Here is a 13,341-nt window from a genome sequence, read left to right as displayed (position 1 = left end):
AATTCCATCACCTCCACTAGCTTTGTTCGTAGTGATGCTTTCTAAGGCCCACTTGACTTCACATTCCAGGATGTCTGGCTCTAGGTCAGTGATCACACCATCGTGATTATCTGGGTCATGAAGATCTTTTTTGTACAGTTCTTCTGTGTATTCTTGCCATCTCTTCTTAATATCTTCTGCTTCTGTTAGGTCCATACCATTTCTGTCCTTTATCGAGCTCATCTTCGCATGAAATGTTCCTTTGGTATCTGATTTTCTTGAAACGATACCTAGTCTTTCCTATTCTGTTGTTTTCCTGTATTTCTTTGCATTGATCACTGAAGAAGGCTTTCTTATCTCTTCTTGCTATTCTTTGGAACTCTGCATTCAGATGTTTATATCTTTCCTTTTCTCCTTTGCTTTTTGCTTCTCTTCTTTTCACAGCTATTTGTAAGGCCTCCCCAGATAGCCATTTTGCTTTTTTGCATTTCTTTTCTATGGGAATGGTCTACACATGGACATCACCAGATGGTCAACACCAAAATCAGATTGATTATATTCTTTGCAGCCAAAGATGGAGAAGCTCTATACAGGCAGCAAAAACAAGACTAGGAGCTGACTGTGGCTCAGACCATGAACTCCTTATTGCCAAATTCAGACTTAAATTGAAGAAAGTAGGGAAAACCACTAGACTATTCAGGTATCACCTAAATCAAATCCCTTATGATTATACAGTGGAAGTGAGAAATAGATTTAAGGGCCTAGATCTGATAGAGTGCCTGATGAACTATGGAATGAGGTTCATGACATTGTACAGGAGACAGGGATCAAGACCATTCCCATAGAAAAGCAACTATACTCCAATTTAAAAAAAAAAAAAAAAAAGAATCTACTGTATAGCACAAGGAACCCTACTCAATACTCTGTAATGAACTATATGGCAAGTGAGAGAGTGGATGTATGTATACATTTAACTGATTCAATTTGCTGTACAGCAGAAACTAACACAACATTGTAAATCAACTGTGAGCCAATAAAAAATAATTAAAAAAAAAAGAAGGTAGACCTCATGTTAACTGTTCTAGGCACAAAAGAACCAAATGAATGACTGAATGAATAAAAACATTTTTAAAAAGAATATAATTTTAATAATGTTTATCTACCTACCGATTGATTCATTAACTAGCAGATTAACTGGAGTTCAGTTTCAAAAGGTTATGTTTGAGGTAGCCAGGAGACATTCAAGTGGATCACAAAATAAGTGGCAGAAAAAGTAGTATGAGGATGGGATCAAGTGCTGCAGGAGACAGAAGAGGGACAACTTTCACCTGGAGGGTTTAGGAAAAGTTTTATGGGGAAGGTGGCATCTGAATGAGCCTTAAAGGACTCCTTTAATTTAAAAAACAACTGATTTATGGAAGAGTTACAACTCCCTTCCCTTGATCACAGTGATGCTGTGATGCCCTTTACCAGTCCTTTTACAAACTCTGAGGGAAGTTTACATCTTTCCACTAAATTTAGATATCCACCCTTATTCTGGTTTGAATCATCTTATCTCAGAGAGAAGTCCATGCTCTCTGCTTCATCATGAATACATCAATTCCTGAAAATTGCAGGAAGTAGATTTCAGTTTTTCGTAGGAAGAACAGTCTATTGATGCTATTCCCAAACAAAGTTGCTCTTTGAGGCTCCCATCCCTGGGTACCACTCTGTCAAGGATGCTGCCACCGGGATTCCTGCTCAGGTGAGGGAAGGATGGAGCAAGAAGACTCTAATTTGTTAGCTTCTTTCCTTTGACTTAAACAATGAAACACGTTTCATTGTTTCTGCACCCAGTTATTAAAATGGCACAGTACTGTCAAAAACAAAAGTATCTGCTTGGGAGCTGGCCCTGGCTCTGCCATTTATTAGGTATGTGGTCTCTGAGTTTCAATGGTCTCATCTGTGGAGTGGGCATAATGCTGTCCACCTTGTGTGCTGTTGTGGAGTGAACCAAGATAACAGGTGTAGTGACCCCAACACATGAAGGGTACTCAGCGATTATCTTTCTTTCCCTATAATCCTGTTTCATTAAAGAACTATATAACAAATTACAGAGCTGGATTCTCCCATGAAGTATGGTATGATCTGACAGAGCCCACCAGACTCACTCGTTTCTGGTCAAGAATTTCCCTTAACTCTATCTATCAGGGTTACTTCCTGTTTTGGGGAGGAACTGAAAGATAATTGTACAGCTGAATTCTATAAACGACAGTACTGTGAGAAAAGATGATATTTTTAGACTTTCTTGATTAAAAAAAAGACACTTATCTTACAACGATTGGGACTAAAAGCACCTCTCAGCTACATACTTGGAGCTGGATCTTTGACAAAATTATACCATCAACCACAAACAAATGGTGAATTCTGATAAAAGGCAAGTTTGCACTCCAGCTCCTCAAAGCAGAGAGATGCTCTCCACTCTCTGGCTTTCTCAGAGCCTGGTTCATGCCAGGATACATGGGGTTAACCACATACCTATTGATCTTTCCCCATGGAGCTTCTTGCGAGCAGCTTGACTTCACAAGAGCAGTGTTGTCCATCTTCGGGTGAACAGCCGGGAATAGAGTAGGGCTTCCATCCATGTTTGTGGACTGAGTGAGGGAACCAATCTGCTCAGCCATTTAACGTGCACTTTCATTTTTCTAGACCCAGTGACTGCACCGGTGCTGAACATTAGCGTCATTCAAACAAAAACAGACCGATATATAACGCTACGCTGCATCTCATTCAACGGCTCTCTGCCTATCAATTATATTTTTTTTGAAAAAAACATCACCATATCACCAGTTATTTCCAAGGATGTAAGGAAGCCTGCTGAATTTAACATAACCGAGAGTAACACTGCGGAAGTGAAAGAGTACAGGTGTAAAGCTAAAAACAGATTGCCTGACCATGCAAAATACAGTAAACCTGTCACCATACCCTCAACAGGTAAGGGCTACCTGAATTCGTTCAACAGGGTCTAGATTTACTTCCAGAAACTGCAGCCTGTCCTCTGCCCACCATTTCCCACTTCGCCCACCTGCTTCTAAGTACTTTTTCTTCTGTAGGGTCCATTCGCTCTGATGGGGCTGCTTTCTGCCATAAAGGAACCATAGAAAAACCTAGAGTGGGGCAGGAAGGGACCTTGTTGTAAGACTTCCTGAACTGACTCTGTTTCCTGCTCAGGTTCTTAGCAATCACATTAGAATTTGTAACTCTTTGTTTTCACTTTCTTTTTTTAAGCACTGTTTTTATATATTCATTTATTTTGACCATGCTGGGTCTTCATTGCTGCGCATGGGCTTTTTCTAGTTGCAGCAAGTGGGGGCTACTCTTCGTTGCAGTGCCCGAGCTTCTCAGTGCAGTGACTTCTCTTGTTTGTGGAGCACAGGCTCTCTAGGCACATGGGCTTCAGTGGCTGCAGCACAAAGGCTCAGTAGTTGTGGTGAACTGGGCTTAGTTGCCCCATGGCATGTGGAATCCTCCCGGACCAGGGATCGAACATGTGTACCATGCATTAGCAGGCGGATTCTTACCCACTCCACCACCAGGGAAGTCCTGCATCTCTTGAAGCTGGTGGGGTCTCTTGATTTTCTTGTGCTTTTTAAAATCATTTAAATAAAAACTCACTTCTAACACAGGTACCTTCCTCCTTGGCTGTTGAATGCCCTACTGCTAATGCTTGGTGAATCTAGATTTCTCTACTGGGGGCAAGAGCAGCTCCTGTCCCAGTCTTGTGTTTCGGAAGGCGCTATCTGGATTCTTCTAAGCCATACACTTTCCAATAAGCTTCCCATAAGCCATAGGGATGCCTGCCTGGACCTTGTATCTCTACTTTTCTGTACCTCACTCTAGGTTCCTAGACCTGCATTCCCTACCCCATCAGATCAGAACCCACCTCCCAGGGCCTGCACAAGTCTCTTTCCCAGCTCGTCCTCCCAAGGGTAGACCACCGTGAGGATGTGAGCACTCCTGGACTCAAGCCAAGGGAGCTGTTTGTGGGGGCTGAGGGACAACACTTGGCCACGCAGGCAGGTTCCTTAGGGCGCAGATCAGAGCCTGGGTGGGAAGGGGCCAGGCCAGAGCTAGAGCCGGCTCTCTTTACACTGTCATGTTCCAGCGCAGAACTCAGAGTCTGAGAATTCCAGATTTAAACCTTTCCTTAGGGACTTCCCTGGCCATCTAGTGGTTAAGACTGCATTTCCAATGCAGGTGGCATGGGTTTGATCCCTGGTCAGGGAACTGGGACCCCTCATGGTGCATGGCCACAACATTTAAAAAATAAAAACCTGGCCTGATGAAGGGACACTGGTCAAGGCGGGAGGAGAAAAAAAAAATTAGGTTAGCAAGGGTAATAGGCATCAGATCAGATCAGATCAGTCGCTGAGTCGTGTCCGACTCTTTGCGACCCCATGAATCGCGCATACGAGGGCATTAAACACCTCATCCTCAGAAGATCAGAGCCCACATCTGGGTGTTCAGTAAGTTCTAACAGTCAGGCAGCCTGTTGGAGTCAGGCCCCAGAGTCAGCCTTTGGCTTACAAATCACCGCCTTCCATTCACTAGCTGTGTGACCTTAGAAAAGTCACATACTCTTATTTAATTGCAAAATGGGAACTTTACTTGAGTCTTATTCTACTTAATTGTAAAATGGGAATAATACCAATGAGATACCTAAGGCAATGCACGAAAAGTGCTTAACACAAAGTCTGCATATAGTCAATAATAAGTGACAGCTGTTGGGTAACATAGATCATACCGACATGACTAAAGACTTTGCCTGACAAATGGCCAGGCTGTTCTCAGACTTATGACCCTAATGATGTAGACAACAATCTGTCTGTTAAATGCTGTACTGCTTTTTTTTCTTTGCAAATAACCCTTGGTGGAAGGTGGACTTGGTCTGACTTTTAGAACTTCATTGACAACTTAATTCTCAGGTGGTGAGGGTGTCCACATAGGGCAGGGACCCAGGTTTCATGGGTAACTTGGGAGACAGTCATGATCGACCTTTCCAGAACATTCCACAATTCAGTATCATTGGAAAAGCAGGTTGTGCAGTGACCAGTGAATGCTGTCTTCTTCTTCTTCCAGGAGGAGACTGCGGTCCATTCTGCCTGCAGCTCCTGCTTCCGGGGTTATTACTGGTGCTGATAATAATCATCCTAGTTCTGGCATTTTGGATGCTACGAAAGTACAAAGCAAGTAAGTTCCTTAGGAGCTTTGCCATTGTTTTCCCTGGTGGCTTAGACAGTTAAGAATCTGCCTGCAAGGCAGGAGATCCGGGTTCAATCCCTGGGTGGGGAAGATCCCCTGAAGAGGGGAATGGCTACTCACTCCAGTATGCTAACCTGGAGAATCCATGGACAGAGGAGCCGGACAGGCTATGGTCCTTGGGGTCGCAAAGAGTCGGACACCATTGAGCGACTAACACTTTCACTTTCCCTGGATTTTGGAGACAGACAGAAGGGGAGAGGGTAAGGAGGAAGGGAAAGGAGAATCAGAAATGGGATATGAAGAAAATGAAAAGAGAAGGAAAAGATGCAAAACAAGAAGATAATGAAGGACTTCCTGAACTGTTCACATTTAGCACAGTTCTCTTTTCTCTGGTGAAGCCTTCCCTATTTAGATTGCTTGGGGGCGTGTGACCTGTGCAGTCACATGGGGCCCCGTGCTAAGAAGACATTTTAATGCTCTGCTGTCATTGTCTTAAAATTTGTCATACCTTTTTACCTTTTTAAAAATTTTTTAAAAATTGTTTTTCAAAATTGTGGTAAAATATGCATAACAACAGAATTTACCATTTTGGCCATTGTTAAGTATACAGTTTGGTGGCATTAAGTACATTCACATTCCTGGGCTACCATCACCAGCCACCCACTTTTTCACTATGCAAATATGACACTCTGTACCTGTCAAATGGTGTAAGTCCCTATTAACTTCTCTCTCCTCCCAGCCCCTGGCAAACACCATTCTGATTCCTGTCTATTCTGACTAATAGTCTAATCTGACTATTTTGGAAATCTCATGTAAATGGAATCATACCCTATTTATCCTTTTGTAGGTGGCTTCTTTCATTTAGCACAATGTCCTCAAGGTTCATCCATGTTGTATACATGTCAGAATTTCCTTCATTTTGGGGGACTTCCCTGGTGGTCCAAGGGTTAGGACTCTGCATTTCCACTGCAGGGGACACGGCTTCAATCTGTGGCTGGGGGACTAAATCCCCCAAGCCTTGCGGTGCAAAAGATTTTTTTCTCCTTCATTTCAAAAGCTGAATAATCAGTTATATATATGTGTGTATATATATATAATATAATATATATATTATACACACACATGTATACATACATAACACATACTTTGTTTATCCATTCATTCATCCATCAATGAACTCTTTCTTCAGAAAAAATTCCTAGAAGTGGAATTGCTGGATCGCTTTTTTTTTTTGAGACTCCTCCATACAGTTTTCCATAGTGGCTGCATCAATTTACATTCCCACCAACAGTGCATGACTTTCCTTTAAGTTGCATCCTTGTCAACACTTGTTACTTGTTACCTTTTTGATGGTAGCTATTCTGAGATGTGTGAGGTGGTATCACTTTGTAGTTTCAACTTGCATTTCCCTAATGATGAGTGATTTTGAACATCTTTCCATGTGCCTGCTGGAGATTTGTATGTGCTCTTTAGAAAATGCCTATACAATTCCTCTGCCTGTTTTTAAATTGGGTTGTTTGGTTTTTTGATGTTGAGCTGTATGAGTTCTTTGTACATTTTGGATATTAACTCCTTATCAGACATATCATTTGCAATATCTTCTTTCATTCTGTAGGCTGCCTTTTTGCTTTGTTGATAATTTCCTTCGCTGTGCAAGCTTAATGTAGTCCCATTTGTTTATTTTTGCTTTTACTTCTCTTGCCTGAGGAGACAGAGCCAAAAAAAATATTGCTAAGACCAGTGTCAAAGAGCATACTACCTATGTTTCCTTTTATGTGTTTTATGGTTTCTGATCTCACATTTAGGTTCTTAATCCACTTTATTTTTGTAGATGGTGTGAGAAAGTAGTGCAGTTTGATTCTTTCACATATAGCTGTCCAGTTTTCCCAATACCATCTATTGAAAAGACTATCTTTTCCTGACTGTATATTCTGACCTCCCTTGTAAATTAATTGACCGTGTAAGTAGGGGTTCATCTCTGGGCTCTCTAGTCTGTTTCACTGACCTGTGTGTCTGTTTCTGTGCCAGTCCCATACTGTTTTGATTGCTGTACCTTCGTAGTACAGTTTGAAATTAGAGAATATGATACCTCCAGCTTTGTTTTTTCTCAGGATAGGTTGTTTTGTGTTTCCAAACAAATTTTAGAATTATTTGCCTAAGTCTGTGAAAAAATCCCATTGTTAACTTGACAGGGATTTCATTAAACCTGTAGATTGCCTTGGGGAGTACAGCCATTTGCAATATTAATTCTTCCAATCTGTAAGAATGGTATATCTTTCCATTTGTTTGTGCTGTCTTCAATTTCCTTCACCAGTGTCTTATGGTTTCCCAAGTACAGGTCTGTTACCTTCTTGGTTATATTATTCCTCGGTATTTTATTCTTTTTGGTACAGATAGGATTGCTTTCTTAATTTCTCTTTCAGATAGTTCATTGTTGGTGTATAGAAAAGCAACTGATCTCTGTATATTATTAATAATTCCATATACTGTGACTTTAGCTGAATTCATTTATTTGTTTCAATAGCTCTAGTTCTTTGGTGGTGTCTTTAGGATTTTCTCTATATAGTATCATGTCATCTGCAGTGACAGTTTTACTTTTTTCTTTCCAATTTTGATTCCTTTTTTTCTTGTCTGATTACTGTGGCTCAGACTCCCAATACTATTGTGAATAAAAGTGGCAAGAGTGAGCATTCTTGTCTTCTTCCTTATCTTAGAGGAAATGCTTTCAGCTTTTCATCACTGAGTATAATGTTAGCCATGGGCTTGTTATATATGGTCTTTATTATGTTGAGGTATGTTCCCTCTGTACTCACTTTGTTTAGTTTTTATCATAAATAGATATTGAATTTTGTCAAAAGCTTTTTCTGCATCTATTTAAATAATCATATGGCTTTTATTCAATTTGTTAATGTGGTGTATCACACTGATTGATTTGTGGATATTGAAATGTCCTTGTATCTCTGGGACAAATCTCAACTGATCATGGGGTATAATTCTTTCAATGTATTATTGAATTTGGTTTGCTACTATGTTGTTGAGGATTTTTGCATCTACATTCATCAGTGATATTGGCCTGTAGTTTTCTTTTTTTCTGGTGTCTTTGTCTGTCTTTTGTCATTTGGGTTTTTGTTGTTGTTCGTATTGGCTGCATCAGGTCTTAGGTGTGACACTTTGGATCTTTTTTTTTTTTTTTTTAGTTGCATCATGTGGGATCTTAGTGGCACCACGAAGGATCTAGTTCCCTGACTAAAGATTAAACCCAGACTCCCTGCATTATGAGCTCAGAGTCTTAGCCACTGGACCACCAGAGAAGTCCCTGTCTTTGGCTTTGATAGCAGGGTGATACTGGCCTTGTAGAATGAGTTTGGAAGGGTTCCTTCCTCTTCAATGTTTTATAGAGTTCACTTGTGAAGCCATCTGGCCCAGGATTTTTGTTTGTTGGGAGTCTTTTGATGATTGCTTCCATTTCATATTGAATGGTAATTGGTCTGTTCATATCTTCTATTTCTTTCTGATTTAGCCTGAGGAGGCTGTATATTTTAGGAATTCATCCATTTATTCTAGGTTGTCTGTTTTATTGGTGTACAACTGTTTATCTTAATCTCTTACGACTCTGTATTTCTATGGTTATCAGCTGTAACTTCTTTCATTTTTTTTTTAAATTTCTTGGACAAAATAATATGGAATTTACTTCCATGGAGAATTCTCACTGAAGTCCTATAAAAACATTCCTTTTTTTTTTTTAACTGAAGGATAATTGCTTTACAATGTTGTGTTGGTTTCTGTCATACAACAATGCAAATCAGTCATAACTATATGTACATCCCTCCTTCTGGAGCCTCCCGCCCATCCCCCACTTCTTTCATTTTTGATTTTATTTATTTGAGCCCTCTTTTTTCTTGATGAGTCTAGCTAAAGGTTTATCAATTTTATTTGGCTTTTCATAGAACCAGCTCTTCATCAATCTTTTCTACTGTTTTATTTTAGTTGTTAGTTCACTTATTCCTGCTCTAATCTTTATTATTTCTTTCCTTCTAACTTTTCTTCTTTCCTTTGGGTGTAAAGCTGGGTTGTTTATGATTTTTCCTGTTTCCTGAGATAGACTTGTATTATAATAAACTTCCCTCTTAGAGCTGCTTTTGCTTGGTCCCTAAGATTTTGGATGGTTGTTCTTCCATTTTCATTCATCTTTGGGTATGTTTTTATTTCCTCTTTAATTTCTTCAGGGACTCATTGTTTGTTTAGTAGTATGTAGTTTATCCTCCATGTGTTTGTGGGTTGTTTTTTTTTTTTTTTGATAGTTTTTTTTCTTGTAGTTGATTTCTGGTCTCATATGTTGTGGTCAGAAAAGATGGCTGATATGACTTCAATCCTCTTAAATTTACTGCATCTCATGCATTTTTAAAACTAGTCTCTTCCTACAAAAATCCGAGGATCTTACAAAAGTGGAATTAATATTCTTGAGTACTCGCCAGGGCTAAATGGAACTCAGTTGGGTAATTTAGTATCTCTTGCAGATATTAAGAAGCTTTTTACAGGCTATTCTTTACAGTGAAGGAAAGAAAAGATATCTCTGGCCATCTCAGGCACAATCTAAGAGGCCAAGGGTGTTGTTTGCAGATCTGAGAACAAATCAGAAGGGCTCCTGGCCTGAAGCAGCAGATGCTACGGTCTCCTAGCTGAGCCCACGATTTCCCTTTAATAGACAACACTTCAGGCCATCCGAGAAGGTCATTCTTCCAGAACTTTGGGGAATTCTGCTCCGTGGAGGAGCAGGAAAAAAAAAATTGTGGCTGAATTGGTTTATTTTAATGATTTTGCACCAACTTACGTAGGAAAAGCTATGAAAGATAGTGCACCCAGAGTCTGCAGAAATATACCCATGGAAGCTGGAATATACGCAAATGTCTGTGAAAATCAAGCAGGTAAGAGAATTTTGTTTGAGATTTTGGTTGGTTTGGGGTTTTTGTCTTCTACATTTTTTTTAAGGTCATACACAAATGGGTAAAATACTGAAGAAGCTGAGTATAGCGTCTCCCTTCCGCCCCAACACTCAATCCCACTTTCCACTTTAAAGTCCTTCCACAGATATTTTATGTGTGTTTTATAAACATCTAAATAAATGGTAGTAATGGTAGCATGTCATAGATATGCCATTCTACACCTGATTTTTTCAGTTAGCAACATATCTTGGAGATTTTTTTTTTTTAATATCAGTTCAGAATGATCCACACTGTGTTCCAATCACTTTTATGATCATCTCTTAAAGTTGGCATCGTTTACTGCTTTATGGTAAATAGACCCAGCACCTTGGCCAACAGTGAGAACAACCCCAGCCAATGTGGATGCTGACTGAGGACCAGCCATGTTCCAGGCACAGCGCTAAGCGACTTCTCTGCTCTGTCTGGTGCAAACACCACTAACTCCCAAATTATATCACCCCCATTTTACAGATGAGAAACCCGTGCCAGGCTTAGAACCAAAGCAATGTGTTTCCAGTGCCCAAGATGGTAAGTACTCTGCAAAGTCCAGAAGCGACATGCCATTGCAAGGGTAGCCACTGCCCTCAGGAGATCAGAGATTTGGACCACAGACCCAGTAATTCTGTTTCTTGTCTTTTACCCAGGGGCTAAATACTCCCAGGAGATACATTATGCTGACCCCGTGTTCCAGCAAGTGGCACCAAGAGATCAGGGTGAGCCACAGTTTGGGATAGGAGACGCTGTTGAAATGGGCAGTGGTTTCTGTGAGGCCATCATTAGCTTTAGGAACCCAAGGATGGGATGAACAGGGGCGACATCCACGCTCTAGGACACCAATAGCAGCCAGCACCACAGCGCCTAATACATTTCATCAGGACGTGGGTGGATGGGGAGGAGGAAAGGATGTGGTAGGGAGTGTATCACATTAAAAAAATCCAGAGAGAACAAGGCAAGTGCACTTCTAAAATGCTTTCAAGAATAAATCACATAATGTAGTCCAGGAAAAAAAGACAGTTCATACTTGGTTTTATCAGGACCCCCAGCTACCAAAATAGAATTTTAAAAGAGCTTCTATAGATACATATCCAAGATTGAAGGCAAAAGGAGAAGAGGGCGGCAAAGGATGAGATGGTTAGATAGCATCACCGACTCAATGGACACAAGCTTGAGGAAACTCTGGGAGATGGTGAGGGACATGGAAGCCTGGCATGCTGCAGTCCACTGGGTTGCAAAGAATCAGACATGACTTAGCAACTGAACACCAATGACAACATCCTAAGTTTACTGAATTATTTTCTCTTCTATATTACAGAAAACAGTAATAATTCTAAAGATGGATACGTCTATTCTGAACTTGTCCTCTGAGATTTAAAGATGTAGGCTACATCTCAGGGTAAGATGCTTTTTATAAAGCTGATTTCCATAAAGAAAAAGCAAACTTGATTGATACTTTAAAAGGTTTCACCTGGTTACCCAAAGTGACTCGCTGTTTTTCATGCTTAAACACTATTCCTTTGGCTTTTTCAGGTACATACAATCCTGTCATCAGACAAGAGTTTTGTTAGGTGGGATCCTAAGTTTTTACATGCTTTTGCCATTTTTTGGCAAGGACCATTTCCCCCATTTCCACACCACTGAATAAAGAATAATTTTTTGACCACTGTGTTCTTCATAAGTGCATCCTGGAAGCTTACAACAATCATCTCCCCATCCCCATGCCCACTGAAGTTTCAGAAGCAAACACACAAAGCAAAAACCATGCCTGAATTCCAAAACAAAGCCTGGTGGCCTTGAAAAGGTGTCTGAAGAAAACAGCACCTGCAGTCACCTCTGGAGAAAGGCAAGATCACTCAACGAGTACACATTTATTACTCACTGCCACTAACATTTGCTCTTAGCTTCCGGAAGCCTGCAAATTCATTTGTATTGATTTCCATGGACTTTCTCAGTCCTCAAGATTCAGCTCATGTCAGAAGCGTGCCTTTATGTGCTGCATTTTTCTGGTCAGCTGTCTGTCAAGAGGACAGCCCAGAGTTGAGTTGGGGAAGAACAGAGAAATGGATTGGCTTCCCAGGATTACTGTAACAGATTACTACAAACTGCTGACTTAAAACAACAGACATGTATTTTCTCATAGGGCTTCCCTGATAGCTCAGTTGCTAAAGAATCCACCTGCAATGCAGGAGACCTGGTTTGATTCCTGGATCGGGAAGATCCGCTGGAGAAGGAATAGGCTACCCACCCCAGTATTGGTGGGAGTGACTTAGCACACACACAGTGGATTCAGGAACTATCCAGATGATCCAGGTTGATCTTATCTGGAGATTCTTATAATTACACCTTCAGAGACCCTTTTCTCAAGGTGATATTCACAGGTTCCAAGCGTTAGAACTTATGGGGGAGCCACCATTCAGTCCACTTGAGGGGCAAAAATATTTCTGGTTTGAATCTCTCATCCCAGGAGTTATAAGTAAAGTCCAATAAAGCCAAGAGGCATTTCTGGGGTTCTGGACACAAAATAACTTGGCCAAAATTGCTCCACTCTGTTCTTCTTCTGGGGGGGGGGGCGGTTGCCTGAACCTGTCTTAACTATTCTCAACAATGGACCTCTGACTAGAAAAATCATAGTTATCAGCTAATTAGACACTAACCCTGTAACACCCTTGGGGCCAGTTTTATTAACTTGATTTTACAGGTAAGGAAACTGAGGCTTAGATGGGGTAAGTAATTTCACAGGGTCATCCTCAGCTTGGTAAGTGGTTGGACTGGGACTTAAATCCCAGCAAAGAACAACATCAGCACTGGCTGTGGGAATGCATATTCAGGGTGGGAAGGGCTATGCTGTACACACAGGTCCAGGTGAACCTGAGGATTTTGTTGCGATAAAGCAGCATCCATGAGCTTAATTTCCCCTTCTTTCTGTGGATATTTTTATTGGCTTGGCCATTAAGTCCATCTGGGTTCTTTCCATAAGATGTTATCAGTTCAGTTCAGTTCAGTTGCACAGTCGTGTCTGACTCTTTGTGACCCCATGAATCGCAGCACACCAGGCCTCCCCGTCCATCACCAACTCCCGGAGTTCACTCAGACTCACGTCCATCGAGTCAGTGATGCCATCCAGCCATCTCATCCTCTGTCA

The 13,341-nt window shown here is 40.9% G+C and overlaps 2 protein-coding genes across 4 annotated transcripts in view; one reads left to right on the top strand and one right to left on the bottom strand.

Annotated features, from left to right (window-relative positions):
- Nucleotides 1–3,130, bottom strand: part of PECAM1 (platelet/endothelial cell adhesion molecule 1) — a 109,625-nt gene extending 106,495 nt beyond the window's left edge. Inside the window, exons 1-2 of one of the 2 annotated variants that reach the window (XM_010856413.1) lie at nt 3,044–3,111; nt 2,497–2,612 (exon numbers count right to left, since the gene is read on the bottom strand). The gene's annotated coding sequence lies outside the window, so the exon portion shown is untranslated. Of the gene's footprint in view, nt 1–2,496; nt 2,613–3,043 lie in introns of both variants that reach the window. The other variant, XM_010856412.1, reaches the window with a different exon arrangement.
- Nucleotides 1–13,341, top strand: part of MILR1 (mast cell immunoglobulin-like receptor 1) — a 38,182-nt gene that overhangs the window by 12,010 nt on the left and 12,831 nt on the right. Inside the window, exons 3-9 of one of the 2 annotated variants that reach the window (XM_010856414.1) lie at nt 2,668–2,952; nt 5,098–5,208; nt 10,056–10,145; nt 10,674–10,730; nt 10,847–10,915; nt 11,515–11,595; nt 11,730–11,859. In XM_010856414.1, coding sequence (XP_010854716.1) covers nt 2,668–2,952; nt 5,098–5,208; nt 10,056–10,145; nt 10,674–10,730; nt 10,847–10,915; nt 11,515–11,567 — 665 coding nt within the window. In that variant the 3' untranslated portion in view covers nt 11,568–11,595; nt 11,730–11,859. Of the gene's footprint in view, nt 1–2,667; nt 2,953–5,097; nt 5,209–10,055; nt 10,146–10,673; nt 10,731–10,846; nt 10,916–11,514; nt 11,596–11,729; nt 11,860–13,341 lie in introns of those variants that run through there. The other variant, XM_010856415.1, reaches the window with a different exon arrangement.

The sequence above is a fragment of the Bison bison genome, unplaced genomic scaffold (assembly GCF_000754665.1).
Source record: "Bison bison bison isolate TAMUID 2011002044 unplaced genomic scaffold, Bison_UMD1.0 scf7180017864371, whole genome shotgun sequence".
Taxonomy (NCBI): domain Eukaryota; kingdom Metazoa; phylum Chordata; class Mammalia; order Artiodactyla; family Bovidae; genus Bison; species Bison bison.
The sequence above is the reverse complement of the archived record's forward strand: the minus strand, read 5'-3'. Positions and strand labels throughout refer to the sequence as shown.